We start from the raw sequence: 14,569 nt of genomic DNA on the forward strand, positions 1-14,569 counted from the left end.
CGAGATCTCAGCAAGTCTTTGAGATGAATGCTAAGGTAGCTTGCTTCGGAGGCTAGAGGCTGATCAGTTCGCTTTCTGTGCTACTCTGTATGTAAGAAAAGCTATTTCAGTGAACAGGTGTTATTATTATGTTTTTCAGGTGTTGCTGGTGCTGGGCTGTGGTGGGTTGTGCTGCTGCTGACAGACGACCTGACGTATTCTTACAATGAACCCGTGAGGAAATTTGCTAGATTTTGTTCAAAATGAGTTTACCAGTTCCTTTTTTCTTCTCTTTTTTTAATGACTAACGGAATTCCTCTAAAACCATGAGTGACGAAAATTTAAAACATTGCAGGACTCGTTCGAATACTCAGCCGAATCAAGCGAAGCCAAGTACGACTTCAGATGGGCCTGTGAAGGACGACTACTCCGACAACGACTTCGGCCATCAGGAGTCCCGCGACGGCGACCGCACACAGGGATCCTACTACGTGCAGCTCCCCGACGGCCGCCTGCAGACCGTCAAGTACTTCGTGGACGGCGACTCCGGCTACGTGGCTGAGGTCAGCTACGAGGGCGAGGCTCGCTATGACTCGGCTGAGTCTCGAGAGTACGGGCGGCCAGTGTACTCTCCGCCAAGGCCAGTGTACTCCCAGCCAAGACGTGTGTACTCTTCTCCCGAGTCGGAGGAATCCTTGGAGATTCCTGTGTACATTTCACCCAGACCTATTTACGGGCCTCCAAGACCAACTTACGGCTGAATGCGTCGGTCGTTCCCTTTGGTCTGTGTTGTTATAAGACGTAGGTTCTGAAAATGGTGTCTTTCCGTTATTAAAGCGATTTCTATGATCACATAGCAGTTGTATATGTAGACTTTATATGGGTTATTATTACATACCACACTCCTGGAACAATGTAATAAAGTAAGCTGTCACTTCTTTGTTTTGTTTCTCATTTATTGGGGATGAAAGGCTTTAATAAATTATTTTTATAGACTGATTTACTTTTTTCTCTATAGTTATGCCATCTATAGAATGTTTCTTTTATCCGACGTGGAAGTGCACGATTGCAGTGGATAAAATTTGTTCTGGAACAACTCATTGTGTTTGAAACATTCCAATAAACAAGAGTCTGCATGATAGAATACTATATATATACCCATATAGGGAGGGGAAGCAATTTACTCAAATGACAAGGGATTTTGATCGTGAAATAACGTTATCAAATTGACATAAACTGTTTTATAAATTGTATAGACTAACACCACTGTATATATGTACATCACGCTCACACGCATGTATCATCATTGTGTATGTGTACGTGTGTGTTCGCGTATCCAATTTGACACTTTGATTTTCCGAGTTTTTAGGCATCCTGTAATAACAAGGTGGTAAAGCAGTGATATGCATAATATCTATATTGTGACAAGTGCAATAAGTGGCATATCTGTCCGCCCTTTTATTTTTCTCCATTATGGACGTGGGTGGTGTGTCCATGAGTGACATGGCATCGGTGCCAGCTGTCAGACCCATGCCCACATTAAAGCTGTGTTAAAACTGAGAGGCGTGAAGAACATCGTCAAGCACGCCCGCCCAGTTTGGGCGTGACCGGCCGACTCATAACCCTCTTCGGGAGGGTCACAAGCAGCTTCCTTAGGAGCAGCAAGGAGTGACACTTGACCTGACTGAGGTCAGCTACGAGGGCGAGGCTCGCTATGACTCGGCTGAGTCTCGAGAGTACGGGCGGCCAGTGTACTCTCCGCCAAGGCCAGTGTACTCCCAGCCAAGACGTGTGTACTATACCTCGCAAGCTTCATCGGGTTAGTACCTTTTGCTGCACTTCTACACAACTCTAGTTTTACGTAATACACTAAAGCGTCTTTCAACATTAAAACAAAAAGCTTAGCTATTGCTAGGAGCAAAATGGCGTTCCATCACTGTCATGTGTCAAGGCATGGGTCTTGCGGATTCCATATTTTATTTGTCTCTCTAGCCTCTTATTATATATATATATATATATATATATATATATATTTTTTTTTTTTTTTTTTTTTTTTTTACGTAAATATTATCACTATAATTCAGTTCCATTTTCAAAGTAGTTACTCGGAGTGCCAAGTATTTTCCTTTTATGGATGCCACTCAGTCTACTCCACATACCTTTGCTTTCGTGTCATTGTCATTGCCAGATTTTCCAGTACACCCTGTTCCCTCCTCATTGTAATCTATTCGTGAACTACATTCGTAAACTAAATTAAGAGTGATTTTCATCAATAAATTTATAAAGAACTTATTATTACAGCTTTAAAAAACGTGCATCAATAATACTTTAAGTATTATTTTTATTTTCTGAAGTAAAATGGTATAAACTAATAGTATATAAATGAATGGGTGAATATTTTACACAATGATGATAAATGAATAATAATTATGAGTCTTTCAGTGTTTATAACTTATCGTTGCGAGTTTTACTTTGCGTATTCAGTTAAAACCAAATTCAGAACCAGCTGGAATAAGCAGGTACTGCGATGTGCACTATCCTCTGCAGACCTCCCCTCCAAGCCCTTGCTCGTTGCCTGTCGTGGGGGGGGGGGGGGGGTAGATGATAGAGACTCAGACCCATAATGGGGGATCAGCCCTGCCTCGGTCCTCAGCCCTCGCCTCAACTCATTTTGCTTGGTCTTTTCTTCTTCCTTTTCCTTCTCTTGATCCCATTCTTCTGCCCGCTTAACCTAACCGTTAACTTATTTTTGCCCTTTCCCATCACCGTACTTTACCGTAGTGCTATATGACCTTTGGTGTCTAGCATATTTATTTAATTTAACAATTCACCATCTACAACCCTCGCACTTATATTCATTAAAGAACAAAGAACATCGTGTTCCCCATTAGTAATACAGCAATAATGTTTATTCTTTATTACCTATTAAAGACATATTTTAATTCAAATTTGTAAAAAATAAAAAATCCTTTGAACGTAGATTTTGTCAAGGGGATAATATATAGACTCTTTTTGCACATGTACAAAGCATCAAGAATTCCTATATTTGTCTTTCCTTTAACTTCACCTAAGTGAAGAGGAAAAGCGTGAGGGTAAAGGTCTTTCACAACGGGTGACACCAAAGTCTGAAAACCATTGCTCATTTCCCTCCTTTAGATGTATGCAAAAGACAATAAGCATTTCATATTGATATTTTTTTTTTTCTAAATTTCTCGACCTTTCAGAAACACCATGCAAGTGCACACACACACACACACACACACACACACAAACGCACATACACACACGAAATCTTATTGCTTATTAGCGTCCTGTTGAAATAACGACTCTGGCTTCTTTCCTTCCCTTGGAAACCCCAACAAAAAGCAAGCTCGTGACGTCACTTCGTTGGCAGTATAAAAGCAGGCCCTGATTTTCAGCTGGACACTTGAGGTCCCAACAAGTCTTTGAGATGAATACTAATGTAACTCGCCTCGGGGACGAAGGCTGATCATGTTCTGTGCTACTTTGAAAATATGTAAGAAATTTTCATGAACACAGTTTAATTATTATCATGTTTCTCAGGTGTTGCTGGTTCTGGGCGTGGTGGGCTTTGCTGTTGCAGACAGACGACCGACGTATTCTTACAACGAACCAGTGAGAAACTGTGCTTGACTTATTACAGTTGGGTTTATGAGATACTGTAGTTTTCTTATAACGACGCGGTTTATTTGAAACCTTGAGTGATGGAAATCAAAACTTTGCAGGGCACGTTTGAGTACTCAGCGGAATCTAGCGAAGCCAAGTACGACTTCAGATGGGCTGTGAAGGACGACTACTCCGGCAACGACTTCGGCCATCAGGAGTCCCGCGACGGCGACCACACACAGGGGTCTTACTACGTGCATCTCCCCGACGGCCGCCTGCAGAAGGTCACCTACTACGTGGACGGCGATTCCGGCTACGTGGCTGATGTCAGCTACGAGGGCGAGGCTCGTTACGACTCAGATGAGTCTCGCGAGTACGGGCGGCCAGTGTACTCGCCGCCAAGACCCGTGTACTCCCAGCCAAGACGTGTGTACTCTTCTCCCGAGTCGGAGGAATCCTTGGAGATTCCTGTGTACGCTTCGCCCAGACCTATTTACAGGCCTCCAAGACCAACTTACGGCTGAAAGCATAGGTTATTCCCTTTGGTCTGTGGTACAAGACACAAGATCGAAAATGGTGGACCAGCGTTGGTAAAGCGGATTCTATCATCACGCAATAAAAGTTATGATTACATTTTTTACGGTTGTCATTTTAAACCAAACAGTGTATACGAAACGAATACATGAAACGTAATTCACTTTTTCTTTATTGCTATTCTCAGTAAACATATCTCATATTTGGGATGAAAAGCTTCAACAAGTATATTTACTGATTACAATTTATACAGACCAACGCCAATCTCCAACACATTTCTTTGATTCAATTCATTGTGTATGTGCAGTTGATGAAACCTGGTCCTGGCAGAATTTAAATATATGAATTGTATTGACAAACAAGAAGAATCTGCATGATGAAACAATGCAAATACTTCCAGAGGAGAGAGAAACTCTACCTAATTGTTGCAGGATACCAAGATAATATGACTTTGACCTGCATATACGTAAGCTTGTATATATATATGTATATATGTATATAGATACATACACACACTGAGAAAGACACATATATCATGTTTATATGTATGTGTATATTTGTATGTATGTTTATATGCGTTTTTATATGGATGGGTACATGTCCGAGTGTGTGTGTATATGTGTGTGCGCATGTGTGTATACACTAAACATTCTTGATCTTCCAAGTTTTCTTCGTTTTACACAGCTCCCCTATAATGCTTGAAGTATATGCATATACTATGTTTTACAATGACTGGAACATTTGTCCGTCCTTTCCTCTCCATTACGGGCGTGGGTGGTCCTGCCTCAAGTGACGGGGCGTTGTTGCCAGCAGTCTGACCCATGTCCGCATTATGCAACTGTGAGTATTAATACTAAGAGGCGTTAGGTGTTAAACACGAGGCCCGAGAACATAACTCTGCCCTCACTACGCCCACCGCCAAGCACGCCCGTCAAGTGAGGCGTGACCCGCCAACACATAACCCTTTTCGGGAGGGTCACGAGCGGCTTCCTAAAGAGCAGCAGTGAGTGCCACTTGACCTCGGACGAGCGTGACCTTGACACTACTACTCGCAAGCTCCTTATGTCAGCGCCCACTGCTGCACTCCTACGTAACTCTTGTTTTACGTAATAAGATAATACATCTATCAACTACCAGACACACACACACAAAGATTAGTTACTATCAAGGACAATAGGGCGTTTTTAAAGGAATTTGTAGAATTTGTAGCTATTGTATATTTTTAAATATATGGCATATCAACTCTAGTTGCTGCCACAAAAAGATTAGTTACTATAAGAGTAACGGCGTTTTAAAGGAATTTGGTGGTAGAGTTTGTAGCTATTGTATTCTTGAATATATGGCATATTTATTAAAAGGAAACAAAACGAATGATAAAATGTGAAGAGAATAAAACAGCTAAAAACGAAACAATTAGAGCACCATATAAAACTACGAAACAACTCATAAAGTACTATTTAGAAATAAGAACCACAACATAAAGTAAGAACACAAATGAAAATAAGCCGCGGCGGTCAAGCAAGCCCCCCCAAAAAAAAAAAAAAAAAAAAAAGAGAGAAAAAAAGGGAGCGTAGCATTTTCTTTTATACAATGACTACCTCTAGATGACTACCTCTAGTTTCTCAAAAAAGGCGATTCCAGAATCTCTTAAAAGCTAGCTCTCTCCCTCTCTAACTCCCTAAGATAATCTGTCGCTTGGACACAATGTCGGGAGAGGATGAAAAACAATCATGGCGACTGCATAGCTTCTGGCTCCTTTTTAGGGCATTTTAGTTTCTATCAATCCCTCTTGTATGGCATATTTTGCTAGTTGAAATATTTAGATGTCAAAGTTGTATAAAAAGTGTAAATTATGCCCAAAGCTTTGGCTGTTGAGCGAGAGACGACGGCGAAGGGGGGGGGGGGGGCGTGTCGAGGCCTCAGCACTGCGGTTTACTTACTATTTGCATCTCGAGTCTCTTATCTCATTTATAGTGCTCATTACCGCTTCAGTTTCTAAAGATCTCCCTTTACTGTTTTCGGATGGTTACCATTCTGTTTACTTCATATGTATTTCATTCGATATTCACGACATTGTTATCATGTGATTTTTTAAAGATATGATCCTGAAATTATGGTCAACTGTTCGTAATTTACATATTGAAACAACAACAAAAAAATAAATAAAATAAACACACACACACACACACATACACACACACACACACACACACACACACACACACACACACACACACACACACACACACACACACACACACACACACACACACACACACATATATATATACACACATGAACTTACATTCACACTCCAAACGTACATACAAAAACAAGCATGTTGGATTATTAGTATCACTAGTTGGTCTATAAGACTCTAAGATCATTTCCCCCTTTTAGACACACTCGGTAGGCAGTGCATCTTTCGGATCGAGATCTGTTTTTCCACTTAAGACTCATCGACTGGCCAGCCACACGCATACTCATCCACGTATGCGCACTCACACACGAAAAATATCTTATTAGCGTCATGTTGAAATAATTGTATTTGGCTTCTTTCCTTTCTTCGGAAACACCAGCAAAAAGTAGGCTCGTGTAGGGAAACAAGATGTGTTGCTAAATCTGGCAGTGGCAGTGAAAGCAAAGACATGAAGAGTAGACTGAGTGGTGATCACAAAAGGAAAAGGAAAGAAGATACTCCATATCACAATAATTAATATAGTTGTGGAAACATTCGTGAATAAACTTGTATTAATATTTTGTGAAACGCGCATACGAATCCAAGCACAGTGGATTTATCATAGCATTAATAAATGTATGCTACAGCTGCTCTCAAACAAACAGGGGTTAATATATCCGTTTCAAATGGTAACGAGTCAGTTTTTAAAAGTAATAGTTTATTTTTAAAGTTAATTGATGAATAATGACAAATAAATTAGTAAGTGAATGAGCGAATATCTAAGTAAATACATAATGATCAATGAATAATGATAATACCTTCAATTTGCGTTAAACCCAAAGCGAGGAATCAACGGAAAGGCGCAGCTGCTGATATGCGATGTGCATGGTTCTCTACAATCTCTCACATTGATATTCTAATAAAGGAGGAACGTGTTTTCCATTAATAAATAATGATTAATGTTAACCATCAATTACCAAGGAAATAAAGTTGTAATTCAGAATTGTAGTATATGAAACAATCTTTTGACTTTGGGAATAATGTCTAAATTCTTTATTTTTAAGCAAAATTAATCTCAAATATAAAATACATCAACAATTTAGCATTCCTATATATTTTTTTATTTCATTTAACTTCGCATAGCTGAAGAAGAAACGTCGGGGATAATGGTGATCTGTCACAGCACTGTCGGGGCGACGATACAAAAAAAAAAAAAAGAAAAAAAAAGAAAAAAAAAGATAATAAATAAAAAAGTAAAAAGGAGAGAGAGCCATTACTCTATCATTCCCCTCTTTTTAGATGTATACAAAGGCAATAGGCACTTCACATTGACATTTTTTTTTTTTTTTTGAAACTCCTCGACTTTTAGGAAACATGCATAAGTACACACACACACACACACACACACACACACACGAAAACGGATTGCTTCTTAACGTCGTGTTGAAATAACGACACGATTGGCTTCTTTCCTTCCACTGGAAACCTCAATAAGAAACAGGCTCGTGACGTCACTTCGCTGGAAGTATAAAAGCAGGTCTCGATGTTGAGCTGGACACTTGAGGTCCCAACAAGTCTTTGAGATGAATGCTAAGGTAACTCACTTCGAAGGTAGAAGCTGATCATGTTCTGTACTACTTTTAAATATGTAAGAAAAGCAGTATCAGTGACCATCGTGTAATTACTATCATGTTTCTCAGGTGTTGCTGGTTCTGGGCGTGGTGTGCTGTGCTGTTGCAGACAGACGACCGACGTTTTCTTACAACGAACCCGTGAGGAATCGTGCTTGACTTTATTACAGTTGAATTTATGAGGTACTGTAGTTTTCTTGTGACGAACGCCATTTCTTTGAAACCTTGAATGGCAGGAATTAAAACTTTGCAGGACTCGTTTGAGTACTCAGCGGAATCTAGCGAAGCCAAGTACGACTTCAGATGGGCTGTGAAGGACGACTACTCCGGCAACGACTTCGGCCATCAGGAGTCCCGCGACGGCGACCACACACAGGGGTCTTACTACGTGCAGCTCCCCGACGGCCGCCTGCAGAAGGTCACCTACTACGTGGACGGCGATTCCGGCTACGTGGCTGATGTCAGCTACGAGGGCGAGGCTCGTTACGACTCAGACGAGTCTCGAGAGTACGGGCGGCCAGTGTACTCTCCGCCAAGACCCGTGTACTCCCAGCCAAGACGTGTCTACTCTTCTCCCGAGTCGGAGGAATCCTTGGAGATTCCTGTGTATGCTTCGCCCAGACCTATTTACGGGCCTCCTAGGCCAACTTACGGCTGAAAGCAGGTTCTAAAAATTTTGAATCACAATAAATGTTATAATTACACCTTTTTATGGATGTCATTGCAAACCAAACACTTTAAATAATAAACGGATACATAAAATTTAACTGTCATATTTTCGTTATTGCTATTCTTAGTAAAAGGTATTTTATATTTGGGATAAAAGGCTTCAACAAAGGTATATTTAGTTTACTTTTTTTTACATAGACTTACACCAATATAAGTTTCTTTAATTTCTTTAACTGCATACGTGCAGCTGATGAAATTTGACCCTGACAGAATTTGAATATATGAAAGAGATTCTGACAAACAAGAATCTGCAAGATGAAACAATGAAATACTCCCAGACTAGGAGAAAGTCTACCTAATTGTTACAGGATACCAGGATAATGTTTCGGGAGTTGTGAGTTGGATCTACTCCTTTATATACGTAAGCTTGTATATATATGTATGTATGTATGTATATAGATACAAACACACACACACACACATATATAGTTAATATGTATATACATATATATATGTATATGTATATCTGTATGTATACGTGTTTGTATATGTAGCTGCATGGGCGTGTGTGTATGTGTGTGTGCGCATGTGTGTGTACACTTGATCTTCCAAGTTTTCTTCGTTTTACATAGCTCCTCTATGTTGCTTGAGGTATGTGCATATATTATGTTTTACAATGACTGGCATATTCGTCCGCCCTTTCCTCTCCATTACGGGCGTAGGTGGCCTGCCTCAAGTGACGGGGCGTCGTTGCCAGCAGTCTGACCCATGCCCGTATTATGCAACGGTGAGCCATTAGGTGTTAAACACGATGCCCGAGAACATAACTCTGCCCTCACACGCCCACCGCCAAGCACGCCCGTCGGGTGAGGCGTGACCCGCCGATGCATAACCCTCTTCCTCAAGAGCAGCAGGGAGTGCCACTTGATCTCGGAGTCAGAGCTTGACCTTGGCCCTACGACTCGGAGGCTTCATCGGGTCAGCGCCCCACGCAACTACGCAACTCTTGTTTTACGTAATAAACTAAAATGTCTATTAACTGCCACAGAAAAAAAGAAGAAAAAAAAAAGTTACTTTAAAGAATAACGTTTTTTTTTCTTTAAAGGAATTTGGTTGTAGAGTTTGTAGCTATTGTAAATTTTTAAATATATGGTATATTTATTAAAATTAAACAAAACGAATCATAAAATGTGAACAAAATAAAAGAACTAAGAACGAAACAACTAGAGCACCATAAAAAGCTGCGAAACAACTCATAAAAGAATACTATTAAGATAAAGAACCGAAACATAAAACAAGAACAAAAATGAAAATAAGCTACGACGGCCAACAAAGAAAAAAAGAAAAAAGAAAAAAAAGAAAGAAAAAGAAAGAGAAAAAGTAAAAGAAAAAATAGAACAGATAATCTTTTAGATAATGAATACTTCTAGTTTCTGTAACCCTAAACGAACATATAACTTCATTTTTAACACGCTCTGTGGGTCTCGCAGCTCCAAAGGGGCGATTTGAGAGTCTCTTATAAGCTAGCTCTCTCTAATTCCCTGAGATAATCTGTCTCTAAGACAGTGTCGGGGGCGGGTGAAAAACGGAAATAACGTCTGCATAGCTTCTGGCTCTATTTTAGAACATTTTAATTTCTGACATGCCATTTGTATGGCCTATTTTACTTGTTGAAATATTTGAATGTCAAAATCTTATAGAAAGTGTACACAGAAGCCCAAAGCTTAGGTCGACGAGCCAGAGGCGACGGCGAAGGGGGGGGGGGGGGGGGCCCTGTTGGGGAGGCGTGTCGAGGCCTCAGCATTGCGGTTTACTTACTGCATGCATCTCGAGTCCATTATTTCATTTATAGTGCTCATTACCACTTCAGTTTTTAAAGATCTCCCTATACTGTTTTCGGATGAATACCTTTCAGTTTGATTCATATGTGTTTCCTTCGATATTCACGACATTGTTATAATCCGATTTCTTAAAATACGATCTCGAAATTATGGACAACTTATTGCATATTGCAAAAAAAAAAGAGAGGGTAATTTACATCTATACAGTTGCACATGAACTTGCTTTCATACTCCACACGTGCATACAAAAACAAGCATGATGGATTTCTAGTATCACTAGTTGGTCTAGTGACTCCAAGATCATTTCCCTCTTAAACACACACGGTAGGCAATGAATCTCTCGGATCGAGATCTATTTTTACAGTTAAGACTCATCGACTTACCAGCCACACTCATACTCATCAACGTACGCGCGCACACACACGAAAATAGTAGACTTTCATCCATACATTCGTGAATAAACTTCCATTAATGCTTTCTAACACGCGCACACGAATCCATGCATAACTGCTGTCAAACAGGGGTTAATGAAGCCGTTTCAAAGGGTAACGAATCACTTCCTGAAAGTAATAGTTTATTATTAAAGTTGATTAATGAATATTGACAAATAATGAATAAGTGAATGAACGAATACCTATGTAAATACATAATGATAAATAAATGATGATAATGAATACCTTACCGTTAATAACATCAATTTACGTTAAAACCAAAGCGAGGAAACAAAAGACAGACGGAGTTGCTGATAAACGCTAAGCAATGTCCTGTACATTGATATTCTATTAAAGGACGAACATGTTTTCGTTAATAATTAATCAGTAATGTCTGTTTATCATTAATTACCAAGGAAATAATGTTTTAATTCAAAATCGCAATATAAAAAATAATCATTTAAATGCCTAAATTCCTATATCTTTCTTTAATATATCTTCATATAACTGAAGAGAAGAAGGTTAAGGATAATGATCTGTCGGGGATAACGATACCAAAATAATTGGGAACCACTGCTCTAAGATGTCCCCTCTTTTTAGATGCATACAAAAGGGCAATAGGCATTTCACATTGATATTTGTTCTAAACTCCTCTACTTCTCGGAAACACGCATGCATATGCACATACACAGGCGAAATCTTATTAGCGTCATGATGAAATAACGACTCTGATTGGCGTCTTTCCTTCCTCTGGAAACAGTAAAAAGAGGCTCATCACATCACTTCGCTGGAAGTATAAAAGCAGCTCCCGATGTTGAGCTGGACACTTGAGGTCCCAAAGTCTTTGAGATGAATGCTAAGGTAATTCACTTTGAAGGCAGAGGCTGGTCATGTTCTGTGCTACTTCGAAGATATGTAAGAAAAGCAATTTCAGTGAACACGGTATAATTACTATCATGTTTCTCAGGTGTTGCTGGTTCTGGGCGTGGTGGGCTGTGCTGTTACAGACAGACGACCGACGTATTCTTACAACTAACCCGTGAGGATCCGTGCTTGACTTTATTACAGTTGAGTTTATGAGATACTATAGTTTTCTTGTGACAAATGCTGTTTCTTTGAAATCTTGAGTGACGAAAATCAAAGCCTATGCAGGTACTTCGGCCGAATCTAGCGAAGCCAAGTACGACTTCAGATAGGCCGTGAAGGACGACTAACCCGGCAACGACTTCGGCCATCAGGAGTCCCGTGACGACGACCACACACAGGGGTTGTACTACGTGCATCTCCCCGACGGCCGCCTGCAGAAGGTGACGTACTACGTGGACGCGACTCCGGCTACGTGGCTGATGTCAGCTACGAGAGCGCGGCTCGGTATGACTCAGCTGAGTCTCGAGAGTACGGACGGCCAGTGTACTCCCAGCCAAGACGTGTGTACTCTTCTCCCGATTCGGAGGAATCCTTGGAGATTCCTGTATATGCTTCGCCCAGACCTAATTACGGGCCTCCAAGACCAGCTTACAGTTGGAAGCATCGGTCGTTTCCTCCAGCCTGTATTGTTAAAAGATAAAGGTTCTGAAAATTGTATATTTACGATAATAGATAGGTTTCTATTATTACAAATAAAAAGTTATAATCAAACCTGTTTATGGTTGCCATTACAAACCAGACATGAAAAGCCCTACCTTTTCTGTTAAATGTTTATTGTTTTTATATAGAGTTCAGTGTCTTTTATTCATTAGTGCACGCGTAGTTGATGAAAACTGGTCCTAGTAGAATTTCAACTGTATCTAAAATATTCTGAAAACAAGAGAAAACTGCATGATAGAATAAAAGATGCTCCCAGAGATGGAAATAGAACAAAAATCTACCTAAATGAGATATTTTAATCTCGAAATTACAATATAAAATAATGTTATATGATATAATGTTTCTTGAGTTGTGTGGATACGTAAGCATATATATATATATATATATATATATATACATATATATATATATATATATATATATATTCAGTCTTATGTATATAGATATGCACATGAATGTATATGAAAATATATATGGGTATATATGAATATATATAACACATATATGTGTATATATTGATATATATTCATATATATTGATATACATTCATATATATATCAACACACACAAATGTGTGTGTGCATTCTATGCTATGTGGATTTACATTATTGTATATGTAAGTATATATATATGTGTGTATAGTTTTACGTATATATGGATATATGTGTGTATGACTGTGTTTTATTCGTCTGACATAGCTCCTCAATGCTGGTTTGAGGTATAAACCAGAAATGCAATAATACTCTGTTATACAATATCTGGTGTATTTGTCGGTCCTTTTCTTCCACCATTTACGGTGTCGGGTGGTCTGCCCCCGATTGCCGGGCGTCGGTGTCAGCAGTCTGGCCATGCCCACTGTGTGCACCTGTGAGTGCTAAAACCGAGAGGTGTCAGGTGTTGAACACGAGGCCCGAGAAAGCAACTCGTGCCACCACACGCCGGACGCTAATCACGCCGTCCAAGTGAGGTGTGACCCGCCGACGCATAACCCTCTTCGGGAGGTCACGAGTGGCTCCCTTAAGAGCAGCAGGGAGTGCCACTTGACCTCGGACGAGATTGGCCTTGACCCTACAACTCGAGAGCTCCATCGGGCCAGTGCCCATTGCTGCACTTGTACGCAACACTTGTTTTACGTAATAAACTAAAACGCCTTTCTGCTGTTAAGAACGTTTTGTCTACTATGAGTGCGTTTTGTCCCTACCACTCAGTGAATTCCCTCGGAAAGCCCCTGGCCGCTCGGCATTCATTTGTCTCTCTTGTCTCTTACTATGTATTTTTTGTGCTAATTACTACTTTAATTCATTGTCATTTTTCGAAATAGTTCCTTGACGAAATACTTTTACTTGGAGTTCTATCCATCTCTTTACTTTCAATTTGATCAGTTTACTCCACTTGTTTTTCCTTTCAAATTCGCGCCATTGCCAGATTCGTACTTAAGGATCTTGTGATTATTGTGAGTTGTTCATAGGTTCATACTGCAATCAACCAATGACTTCCCCCCTATATATTCACGCAAACTTGTATTCACGCACTCAAAACGTGCATTCAAAAACAAACATAGGGAATTTATGCTAGCATAAATTCGTTTATATCATGGTTTTTCAAACTTTTTCATAACGACCTACTATGTTCATTCTATCGTACCTTTAACGATAGAATGAACAGTTCATTTATATACATTATATTAATGATAGTAATAATAATAATAATAATGATGATGATAATAATATAATAATTATAATCATAATCATTATGTGGTTACCCTCTGAACGACGTAGTACTGGGTCACGACCCGTACTTTGAAAATCCTGGTCTATATCACTTGATATAATTCCCCTCCTTCAGTCATATGTAGGAGGAAATACATCTCGGATCGATTTTTTTCCCATTTATGACTCCTCGACACTCGCATACCCATCCGCCCACACTCACACACGAAAAAAATATTACGTATTAGCGTCATGTTGAAATAACGACACTGGCTTCTTTCCTTCCTTTGGAAACCCCAACAAAAAACAAGCTCGTGACGTCACTTCGCTGGAAGTATAAAAGCAGGGCCCGAAGTTCGACTGGACACTTGAGTCTCTCGAG

General features: G+C 39.8%; 3 protein-coding genes across 3 annotated transcripts; all 3 read left to right on the plus strand.

The window, feature by feature from the left end:
• Positions 1–115: 115 nt before the first annotated feature.
• LOC125032163 (cuticle protein 18.6-like) lies at positions 116–1,116 on the plus strand. Its single transcript, XM_047623240.1, has 2 exons — positions 116–213; positions 335–1,116. The coding sequence occupies exons 1-2, from the start codon at positions 206–208 to the stop codon at positions 738–740; spliced, it is 414 nt and encodes a 137-aa protein (XP_047479196.1). The 5' UTR covers positions 116–205; the 3' UTR covers positions 741–1,116.
• Positions 1,117–1,452: 336 nt separating this feature from the next.
• Positions 1,453–4,239, plus strand: LOC125032054 (cuticle protein 18.6-like). Its single transcript, XM_047623018.1, has 5 exons — positions 1,453–1,526; positions 1,674–1,798; positions 3,052–3,071; positions 3,544–3,615; positions 3,726–4,239. The coding sequence occupies exons 1-5, from the start codon at positions 1,453–1,455 to the stop codon at positions 4,128–4,130; spliced, it is 696 nt and encodes a 231-aa protein (XP_047478974.1). The 3' UTR covers positions 4,131–4,239.
• Positions 4,240–7,902: 3,663 nt separating this feature from the next.
• On the plus strand, positions 7,903–8,659 carry LOC125032055 (pro-resilin-like). The gene is made up of 3 exons (XM_047623019.1): positions 7,903–7,914; positions 8,020–8,091; positions 8,204–8,659. Exons 1-3 carry the CDS (start codon positions 7,903–7,905, stop codon positions 8,606–8,608), a joined length of 489 nt encoding a protein of 162 aa, XP_047478975.1. The 3' UTR covers positions 8,609–8,659.
• The last annotated feature ends 5,910 nt before the right edge of the window (positions 8,660–14,569 follow it).

The sequence above is a fragment of the Penaeus chinensis genome, chromosome 14 (assembly GCF_019202785.1).
Source record: "Penaeus chinensis breed Huanghai No. 1 chromosome 14, ASM1920278v2, whole genome shotgun sequence".
Classification (NCBI taxonomy): Eukaryota; Metazoa; Arthropoda; class Malacostraca; order Decapoda; family Penaeidae; genus Penaeus; species Penaeus chinensis.